Source organism: Gadus macrocephalus, chromosome 13 (genome assembly GCF_031168955.1).
Source record: "Gadus macrocephalus chromosome 13, ASM3116895v1".
In the NCBI taxonomy this organism is placed as follows: domain Eukaryota; kingdom Metazoa; phylum Chordata; class Actinopteri; order Gadiformes; family Gadidae; genus Gadus; species Gadus macrocephalus.
The window spans coordinates 11,012,076-11,023,820 of NC_082394.1; the positions used below are offsets into that span (position 1 = coordinate 11,012,076).

General features: G+C 43.1%; 1 protein-coding gene across 1 annotated transcript in view; it reads right to left on the reverse strand.

Moving 5' to 3' along the window:
- Nucleotides 1-4,676: 4,676 nt before the first annotated feature.
- Nucleotides 4,677-11,745, reverse strand: part of adamts9 (ADAM metallopeptidase with thrombospondin type 1 motif, 9) — a 49,606-nt gene continuing 42,537 nt past the window's right edge. Inside the window, 5 exon segments of the mRNA XM_060069133.1 lie at nucleotides 4,677-6,229; nucleotides 6,424-6,529; nucleotides 8,237-8,341; nucleotides 9,558-9,649; nucleotides 11,494-11,627. Coding sequence (XP_059925116.1) covers nucleotides 6,443-6,529; nucleotides 8,237-8,341; nucleotides 9,558-9,649; nucleotides 11,494-11,627 — 418 coding nt within the window. The 3' untranslated portion in view covers nucleotides 4,677-6,229; nucleotides 6,424-6,442.

An 11,745-nucleotide genomic window follows, 5' to 3' on the forward strand; every position in this document is an offset into this window, starting at 1 on the left:
TCTTCCGGATCACAGCTCCACCCTACCGCCCTCCACAGCCAATGGAACAGGAACCCTGGACAACTGTACCGTACATTATAAACTAAATCTCAATATGATATAATCAAGCTTTTCCATTCCTGTAGAAGTAGCTGTACGCTTTGTGATGTTGTGATTCATACAGCAAGCAAGTACCATACTTCATGCCCACACAGTGCTTATGCTTTTTTGTCCAACGACATCACCAAAATCGACTTGCATCCACCCACGAGCACGCCACATTTTTTCTAGAGATAAACACAGACACAGTACAATTCTACTGACATTATTCAAACTTTATCATAACATATAAGAACCAAAAAAAAAAATCCCTTTTATTGATCTTAGAACATTTATATGACTCTCACCATGTGTACATTTCCTATAGTCTAATGCTCCCTCTGCAAGTGCCCAATCGACTTGATCATTCAATTATAAAAGTATCGCAGTGCTCTCCGCACAGTGTTCACAAAAAATGAGAGCCATAGAATTCAACGAGTTCGACAACATATTGTATCTTAAAAGCATGCACCCTTTTCTTCAGTCTATTCAATCCAACATGGTCATTATCATGCCTCTTTTGTGCCTCTTTTTTCTAAATGCCAGGCAGTCACAAAGCAGTGGGATGATGACGTTGTACTGATTAGCCACATCTTAAATGTCTTTGTATTGGATACGCAGAACAATAGCTGTAGAACAAGAGCGCTGCTAAAACCACATTCGTTTCCCGCAGTAATTGCAGCAGAACGAGAAGCTTAACAGTCAGACATGCGGTTGAGGGGTGTTTAGTGGTACACTCAAGTGCTACGCTTTTGCTGGGTTGATGCTTGTGTATTCTGGAACAGGTCGCACAGTTCACCTGCCTGTTGTATGTATGCTTGAATGTGTGAGTTGTGTTTAATGGGGGAATAACAATAACAACACACACACACACACACACACACACACACAAACACAAAGACACATTTACACTCTCTCTCGCTCACTCTTACCCACTCACTCACACACACACACTCACTCTATCTCACTCGCCCACTTGCTCACTATATCTCACTCTCTGGCTCTGTCAATCTCTTATTCTTCAGCTCTGTCCGTCACACTTTCAATTCCACGCTCTGTCTCGCTCACTCTTTCACTCACTCACTCACTCACTCACTCACTCACTCACTCACTCTAACTCACTCACTCACTTTCTCACTCTCTCTCATACACTCACTCACACACTCAATCATTCTCTCCCTTATCCACCCTTGCACCATCTTTCTTGCTCATTCACTTACCTGCTAAGTTGCGGGGGATCGGGGATCCAGATAGTAGTTGAAACAGTATCCCCCAACCTGAGCCGGGGCTGTGTGCTGAGCTGTGGTCCAAAGGCCTTCTGGAGGATCTGGAGTAGTGGGGCGACCTGGAGGACCACTGTATGGTACATGACTTTCCTTTTCAAGTTTTAAGGACTTTTTTGGGCTCCAAGTACAGATTTTAAACATTGACTTGTCCTCATTTACATACAGAGGTTTTTATGAAAAAAATTGGGGGAATTCTGTCTTGGAACAGACTTGACCGCTACTTGGTTGTGTTGCAGAAATATACACATAAAGTAGCATATCTTTCGCTTACTAACTTCTTAAAAGATATCTAATTTCATGTTATCTCAAACCAAAGAACCGTTGCTTTGCCTTCAGAACCCGCCTTGGGCACCACTCATTGAATTTCGGACGATCGGGTTTAGATGGCGAGTAAACAGCCAGCGTCATCGGGACAGATGGAGGTGTTTGGGACATCTGCACCAGTCCGCGCTCAAGCAGCAGCTCTGCCACAGTCTAATCTGTGTGGGAAGGTCTCGCAATGTACCTGAGAAACAACCACAGCTCTGTACTGTGTGTGTGTGTGTGTGTGTGTGTGTGTGGGGGGGGGGGGGTATGTATGTGTGTGTGTTTGTGTCTGCGTCCGGGTGTGTGTGTGTGTGTGTGTGTGTGTGAGTGTGTGTGTGTGTGTGTGTGTGTGTGTGTGTGTGTGACTACTGCTCAATCTCGCAATTATTAGCTCTATATGGAGGATGCGCTGGATCTGTGATCTGTAATGTGTTATTTCTACATTCTGCTGCAAGGTGTTCCATTTGTTTGCCTTGTGGTCCTTTATAATCAATTGCATTCATGTGGACAAAATCAAAATGTTCACTTCTGGGTCTGCGTGTGTTCATGTGTGGATGTGTGCAGTGCATCTGTGTGTGCGTTTGGTCCTGTTTTGCGTTAGAAGGTTTGCACAGTGGTTACGCAATGGTCTTAAATGTCATGCCATTTAATCATGCACTCCTCTAACAATCTAACAATAACTATAGGCGATAGACTTGGCTTTTGACATCTGACAATAAGGTGTTTGATTGCTGCAATGGTTGAGACGCCTCATAACTGTAAGGGCAAGAGAACAGAGCCTGAGAAACAGGCCAGGTATACCAGCAGCAGAGGGGGAATGAAGATAAAGTGTGTAGCCCAGGGGAACGCTGCTTTAATAGTTCCTGCCTCATGACTTGCTAATGAGAGGCTATGCTGAGCAACTGCCAGAGTCAGGAGCTGAACCCACCTATAAGTGCTTAATATCTGCAAACACTGTGGGATTAATAATGTGATAGTCCCAAAGTTGAATTGTTCTGTACATTATGTAAAACAACTAATGGAGGTTCAAACAAACAGAAACACACCAAGGGGACTCTGTTTAAAACTTTTTAAAATCTTGAGGAATTTTATCTTGCTGTAGTTGTCTGTAGGTGTTTGGCTCTGCTTCTATGTGGGTGAACTGAGCTGTGAATTTTTTTACATGTCGTCAGCCACCTGGACTCTGTCTACAGGTGTTAACTGGTCTGTGTGTGTGTGTGCTTATGTGTGTGTGTGTCTGTGTGTGTGTGTGTGTGTCTGTGTGTGTGTGTGTGTGTGTGTGTGTGTCTGTGTGTGTGTGTGCTTGTGTGCGTGGAGTGTGCTTGTTTGTCTGTGCGTGCATGCATGCGTGTATTTGTGCTGTCCAAACAGATCACATGTCCACGAAGGATCCATGGTAACAGCTAACAATAGGTGATCCACAGTGAGTCAGAGGGCAAACACTCATGCACAAGCACACGCACGCATGCACGCGCACACACACACACACACACACACACACACACACACACACACACACACACACACACACACACACACACACACACACACACACACATTATGAAAGTCACATCCAACACATCTTTTTAAAAAGGAAAAGTGCCATTTAACACCATTTCACGCTGAGAATAAACAAAAATCCTCCAATTTCAGCACCACTCAAAGGCAATGGCTGATTTTGGGGGACAGCTCTTGAAAAAACACATTGTCCTTCTGCAGGTCCTTCAGTCTACAGAAATATATAAATGAGATCAGACCGATTATTTCTAAACCACTAAGCGTGACATTCCCTGCTGCTGTCGGTTTTCAAGTTCTGTCTGGAAAATGTAATGCGAATCAGGGCTCATTTCAATGCATATAATCAATGCAGGTATCTGACAGTTTCCGACAATAAAGCGGCAAAGCATCCATGGTTTCCAGTAGACAGAGCGCCATATTTCGATTTGACTGGTCCTTTTACCATGACACCTGTCAGCGCCCAGCGTTCAGGAAGGAGGAATTTGTAATTCGGAATAACCTCCAGGGACTGTTTTATGAACAATAAAATCGGAACCTCACGCTTATCACTATTCATTATGGAAAATTTATTTCTATATCCTCCAACCACGGTTAATTACAGAAACTTCCAATGTAATATAATGTATAAACCTGGCAATCCTTTGGCATCAAACCACTTATGGCCCATGAAAACCTATTATTATTATGGTCTTATGTAAATAACGATTCTTATGCCAATATTCAGTGTGGACATTTTTTATTAGCCAAATTACCTTTCAGATTTTATTTCTTGCCTGTAAATACCTTAATTTGTCTTGCACAAAAAAAAAAAATCACATGAAGGCACATTGCACAGTTTATAGATAGATATGTGAAAATTACACTGATGAACATTTGAGGCAAAAAGGCTCAAGTTATGGCACCAGGTATTACATTTCACGAGTCACGTAATACAAACAGAAGTATCTTTGTACAAGAATGCATGTGTAGGCCTATCATATATTTAAACATTAAACACAGTATTTATAATATTTGGACGTTTCTATGACTTGATACATGCGTAAAATATGTCAAATAAAACAGCAACAGTAGAATAAATACAATTAAATATCCTAATAATCCCTTTTTATTTATGGCACCTGAGAAATCCTGACACTGAATTGGTATTCTGACATTTATAATGACAGCTTTGCTCACATGGTTGTGATTGTCAAGTAAATTGTATCCTAAAATGAAAAGAAATTTTGCAATAAACATTATATTAAGTTGTATTATACATTTCATATGTCAATAAAGCATTATTCATTTAAAGGTTGGATTATTCCCTTTTCCTTTTGTTTTGTGCACATATATACTCAAATAGAGGTTCATATTAATGAAACTATATCTTAAGTTATAGAAATCATACCTTTGCTTATGTAATGGCTTATGGTGCTGAAAATGCCTTTCATCACCTGATGAAATACAAAAGACTATAGCTGCTATAAGTGGCCATGTTACCACAATGTCTGTTATTTTACATGACCTGCTTCCATTTCAAAGACTATTCAGACCTTAATTCACAAAATGTATAACGTACATATGGTTCCTCAAAAATTGTTCTCAATAAGTAAAAAAACGAACACAAAAAAAGTAAAAAAAAACGATATAAGTACCCTGATATTGCTGCAAAAGTTAAACGCATAAGTGTGGGCAGCGATGAGTTGAACACAACGGTGGATACAAAAGGGACGTGAGGTACCGTTCACAAGTGTTTCGTGAGGAGGCGTGGCCAGACAGACACGGAGCTCAAGGCTGCGTGGACAGACTGGGCCGCTGGAGAGAGCGGCTGGAGGCCGACGCGTCCTGCCTGGCCTGAGGTGCACGCAGAGCTCTTTCATGTTGCTCCAGCGCTACAGATCTGACTGCGTGGCTAAAGGCTAAACGTTGCTAGCTCTCCCTTGTGTCCCTGTGCTCCACCTGAGAGACAGGCCCCCCCCCCCACAGGGGGGACGTGATCCCCCTCTGATGTCTGCCCGTCTCATCCCGACGGTGCCTTGAGCCCGCTGAGCCGTACTCCCGTGTCAACGGTCAATTGTGCCTGTGTGTACACTATGTGTGTGTGTGTGTGTGTGTGTGTGTGTGTGTGTGTGTGTGTGTGCGCTTGCCCCTTGTGTGTGTGAGTGTATGAACATGCTTCTGTGTTAAATATGTGAACGATTGCAAAGAAGATGTTTGTGGAATTATATATAATTCCTACTATAACATAATATAATATAATTATATTCTCCTTAATGTTTTATATAGTGTGTATATATACAGTATATAGAGTGTATATAGACAGGTGTATTAGTGTTAAAGTTTAGCACATGTCTTGCCTCCTCATATATGCAACATTAGTAGCACCATGACCATAAGACTATGTGTACAGTATTTCCCAGAGTAAGACTGTCATAACAATGCTGACACACAGATGTTCTCCACTATTGGATACACAGTATCAAGAATAGAGACAGCAGTCAGTCTACAATTACTGTAGAAGAAAAGCACAAGACTGAACATAGCTGCCCATGAGGTATTCGTTAAAGGCTTTGATTGGGTGATACCTTGGTAACACTGGCAAACTGTGAGTGGGTAACAGTGTGATGCTATAAAGGGCAGTTTGAGCTGAGAAAGTGAGCAGAGATAGAGACAAACTAGGATGGTGACCAGCAGCCAATCAACATCAGAAGATTTGCTACTTATAGCTATACCAACACTAGTGAACAGTGGATGTGTGGATGTACCACAATGGCTTCAACAAGACAAAATGGCCCATATTGCCAGAAATAAACAACATAGAGCAGGTTTTGCCTCACACACGCCAATTTAACAAACAAGTTACATTATGATATAACAAGGAAAGAAAAGCATTATATAATAAATATATTTATACAGTACTTACAGCATATTCTTTTACATTATGTACACATTGTGTGAGACGAGGACATCTGGTGGACAGAGTAGAGACTGTGACTGAGACAGCTTTAGCACCACTGAACAGGAAGGCACCTACTGGCCCGATATGAACACCTGAAAAAGACCTGCCAACAAGATCAAAAATAAATGACAAGATAGATGAACGATCCTGCTTCTAATCAAGAATGTAAAACTTTAGCAGAGATGCATTCTAAAGGTCAACATAAATGTTTACTTTGCAGAAATATAATATTGTATAGATCCATTGTAAGTGACGTTCCCTGGGACAATTGTAGTAATCATTGGTTGTATAGTACACCTGTTTGATGTGGTGGATTCTATTCCAGTATGACTGCTAGGCTGGAGGAGGAGGGAGTACATGTTCCACAGTATCCGCCGCACATTCCTGTAACTCTGCTGCCATCCTGTGGAGGCAAGAAGAGGTGCGAGTTAGGTCTTTCTAAAATAGCTTCATAATAAATAATAATTCATAAGTACTAGGCCTTTCAAATATGGATAAACACAAATAAACGATTTTTATCAAATGTAACTTTAAAGCGTCCGAAATGTGGAATTCCACTTTCAGGTTTTTTATCTTTTTGAAACATGTTGAAACAATCGCTTAACATAATTTCTAAAGTGCTAAGCACAAACATGATGTCAATGAGTAGCCTTAGGAAAAAAACATTTAGTGCTGTGTAGAGGGAGGCTGGGGACCTGTTCTATGTCCAGTTGGTTAAGGAGTCAATCTGTTATAAGTGAGTTATTTAGGACAGGCTTGTTTTGGTTGGATAGATCTGCAATTAGCCTTTTTAGAAATCACAGGCTATCACTCAGCAGCTTAGAAACAAGGATACTATAGGCATATTTAAAGACCACCATAGTGAACCAGCTCATTAAATACAGACAGGCGAATGACATACTTTGCATGCATAAGTCGACTCCTACAACACAATGAGGAAGCCGGCGTGCCAGGCTAATGCCCTATCGGGCATAAACAAACCACAGGGTACAACGAGTGGCTTGGCTGTTCATACCCAAAGAGCCCTCTCCATCTCACTAACATAACCTGTGTTCCCTTTACACCGGCCGCTTTATAGAAATCAGACCAGGAACACTTTCTGGCATCCCACTCCCTCCAGTGATGCCAGGAAAGCACTCTACAGCCTGATCTCCATTTCAAAGAGATAGAGGGAGAGAGAGAGAGAGAGAGAGAGAGAGAGAGAGAGAGAGAGAGAGAGAGAGAGAGAGAGAGAGAGAGAGAGAGAGAGAGAGAGAGAGAGGGGGAGAGAGAGAGAGAGAGGGAGAGAGGGAGAGGGAGAGAGAGAGAGAGAGAGAGAGAGAGAGAGAGAGAGAGAGAGAGAGAGAGGGGGAGAGACAGAGAGAGAGAGAGAGAGAGAGAGAGAGAGAGAGAGAGAGAGAGAGAGAGAGAGAAGGGGGTTGATGGTACTTGAGAGAGCAGCTGCCCAATAAGGGTCTTTCCCAGAGAGAGAGAGAGAGAGGGGGAGAGACAGAGAGAGAGAGAGAGAGAGAGAGAGAGAGAGAGAGAGAGAGAGAGAGAGAGAGAGAGGGGGTTGATGGTACTTGAGAGAGCAGCTGCCCAATAAGGGTCTTTCCCAGCAGGGTCTCAGGGAGCCAGAGGAGTTTTGGATGAGGGAGCCCAGTTGGGAATGTGCCCAGACAGCCTTCTCCTCAGCTCAAGAGTGCAAAGAGGATGGGAGGGAGGGAGAGAGGGAGAGAGGGAGAGAGAGTTAGGGAGGGAATGAAGAAGGGAGGGAATGAAGGAGGGAGGGAGGGCGTGGGGAAGGTGGGTGATTGGGGGGGATTAAATGTGAGCGTAGTTCAGGATGAATAAGCAGAAAAAAACGAAAGTGGAATCAAGAGGCAATGAAGGAGGGAAGTAGTGAAAGACGGGGAATGAGAGGGGGCTGCCAGGAGCTAGTGAATAACAACTTAGGACTGAGTATGCAAACACTCAAAGCCGTTATTCATTTGTTTCATGGAACTAAGATACCAAGGGGCGTCCAAGAGAGATCGCTGGAGTTTTTTCTGTCTTTTAATCATGCTGAGTTGTAGAGCGTGATCTAGGGTTGCAGGACACGTAGGGAGTGTGTGGACCGGGTCAGCGGTACCTCTGATCTACTGATCTCAGCCACTGCATAGTTGCCCTGGTTGATCCAGTGAGCGTCCTGGGTCACCTGCAGGCCTGTACCTGAGAGGTTAACTCTGAATTGCCCCTGCAAAGATTGGAGAGGTTTTGTCAGACGACAGGCCATAGGCCATACTGCACACATTTACAGTTCTAAAAATAAAATATATAGGTTAAATATATATGTCTATATAACATGACTCCATGACATTTTCTCTACCACAAACACAAAGAGAGAGAGAGCTGGCTAATTGGGAAATCTGGCTATTCCAAATAGAGTAAACTAAGCACTCAATGCAAGTTCACATACAGTACAGGCTATGAGCTCTGTAGCCGACTCTGGTTCAGGTGTGAGAATGAATCATCCTCACACCTGATGATGCATATACATCAGGTGTGACAATGAATCATCCTCACACCTGATGTAGCATTTACATCAGGTGTGTATGCCATGCCTGTCTAGCTAGCACATACAACAAACTGTGTGACAGCACAGACAGATCACTCAGATCTTTTTTTTCCACACACACACACACACACACACACACACACACACACACACACACACACACACACACACACACACACACACACACACACACAGACACACACACAGACACACACAGACCCCCCCCCCCCCACACACACACACACACACACACACACACACACACACACACACACAATGAAACAAACAGATAGGGGGGCTCCCAATCGCCCAGCCCCCATGTTTCCAAAGGCAAACCGTGGAAAACACAGTAGAGGGGGAAAAGTAGGTCAAAGGGTGCATTTGAGGTACTTCTTTTTAACTTTTGTCTTCCCCTCCGTGTTTTACTGGCTTTCCCTAGTGGTTGGATGCTGATCATTAACAGGGTGGAGAGGCAGGTCATCTGGGCCGCACATTGGGAGCAGGATGGGACTAGAGGGGGAGGTGGGTAGTGTGGGAACCTCGGGGCTAAGAGCACGGCAATCGCGCATATAAAGGAGGGAACACCATAGGGGGCAGAGTGTGCACGTTAAGCATGTGCACACAGCCCATAAACAAAGCAACAGCACAAACACAGAACACACTCAAACGCAACTGTGTGTGCAAAAAACAATAACAGTAACAGCCACATTGGGGGTTTTCCTTTCCAAGAAGAAGAATAGCTCGAATGAGTATTGGTGGCAGCCACATTTAATGATGACTGGCACGGCTCTGTTTTAAAGCTGAACACTATCATACTATGAAGACTGTGTTGACCGGAGAATGGATTGGAACAATGCTGATGTACTGATATTCCTTCCCTCGTTGTAGTTCTCACCTGTGGACAGCGGGCGGCGCTAAAGCAGTCTCCAGCTGTTGCAAAGGGAACTCGCTGGCCTTCATGGGTGGATGCAAACTGCCAGTCTGTGGCTGAAGGACAAAACAGAATGACAAGGACATAGAAGAAGATACGAGAGAAAATAATGACACAGGTGGTTTTTTAATTCTGGAGTAAGCTCGGGTCATAATCTGGCAGTTTTGTAATGATCAAAATAATCAAAAGGTACTCATCATAGGGCTTGTACACTGTGCAATTTCCTCGCAATGACGGTATAGGAGCATAATAATTGTATTGATAGCAATAGTGTTTTGGTCATTGTTTCGTAAATAATTTTACAATGATTTGTCATTATGGGGTGACATTGTAGTGTTTACAACTGCCACAGTGGTTCTCATTTTTTATTTGCATAGATATGGTGCATTTACATTTATTAAGGATTTTACATTACTACAATTCTCTTGGCTATTCTAAAATGAGTATCGGCAACAAAAGTCCCATGTTCTGCTATACAAGCCCTATAACGACTCTTTTTCTAGATCCTTTCCTCTCGTAAACTCAAAAGTCTCAAGTTGAATAGAAATGGGTAGGGCGTGTACTGTGATTACAGTAACAATGCAAGTGGAACAAAGTGCTCTTATGGTTTTCACTGGAACTCAACTGGAGTCAGAGGTCCATATCCAGAAGAGGCCCAACATTCTGAGGCGTCATTATATAAGAGCTTTCCAAGACCTTTTGGGAGCTTGTGAGATGCTACTCTGTTTACAACAGATAATCCTAAACGTAACACCAATTTTGTGTAGTTGTGCAAAGGGCTTTTAACCTTGCACCGTTTTAAAGTTGTCTCACAAATCACCCGGCAGGACATCTTGACTCCATTAGGCCAATCAGCCATGGGCATAATTAAGTGGAAAGGAAACTAAACCTTTAGCGAGAGTGATGACAAAGAAGGGCTCTAATTAACGCAGGCCTAGAAGGGTGAGGGAGAGGTTCTCTGTCTAGCTGTCTCCCCGGCTATTACCAATTAGCTCTTTGTTTAATTGTTAGCCTGGTGTGCGTCTAACTACTTATTCCCCTAAGTAAAGTCTTCCCTCACAAAGTCAGTGTGTGAGGGTGTTCCCATGCATGGTATTTATAATGAAACTTGAGTTTATGACAATAATTCCCGGAAATCCCTGTTTAAACAACATCAAGATTCTCCACTTGAAGCGTGAATGCCAACGCCTGACTTGGCAAACGTCTTTTCCGAACTGTAAAGCCCAGGTCTCTTTATATGGAAATGTGGTTTGAATGCAGCCTCCCTTTCACATTGGTCAGGCTTCTGTGGGATACAGCTTTAACTTTAATAGTACATAAGTAGCATGTAAAAGTCTGTAACAGACACGCATTGTAACGCACTTTCACTACGAGCAGCAGACAACCTGTTCTTACCGAGTGGGGGTCTTCAGTTGTTTCTTAATTTCAGTGTGACCTTCAGTTGATCACGTAAAGCCCTCGGCGGTGCTTTAATGATAGTTTAAATTCTGAGAATGATTGACTGAGTATTCATGAACGAGTGCTGAAACGATTAATCGTTGAATAATTGAATAATTGAATTGTCATTTACGAAAGAGTTTTGTGAGTATGTGTGTGTGTGTATGATTGTGTGTGTGTTTCTGAGTGTTTCTGAGATAGTGTGTTCGCTAGGGTGTGAGTATGTGAGAGTGTGTGTGAGTGTGTGTGTTACTGCATGTGTGCGTGTGTGTGTGTGTATGGGTATGGGAATTTCGTCATGAAGGTGTGCGTGCGTTTGTTTGTCTGGGATTGTGTGATTGTGTGTGTGTGTGTGTGTGTGTGTGTGTGTTTGTGTTTATTTCCTTGTGAGTTTGTGTGTGTGTGTGTGTGTGTGTTTGTGTATTTTTATGTTTGTGTGTCTGGGTGTGTGTGGACAACTCACTGATGATGTGCATCTTGCTGAGGTCCAGGCGGACCTTGGAGAAGGCGGAGAGGCCAGCGGTGCTGTAGTCCTTCTTGCACTCACAGTCCTCTCTGATCGAGCCGTTTGCTGGACACTGGGTGGGGTCTATCAGTCTGTACAATGTGTGACCCATAGAGCACACACACACACACACACACACACACACGATAAAGAGGAAAATATATGATTAGACATGCCACCGAAACTCGCACACACACCCATACACACATG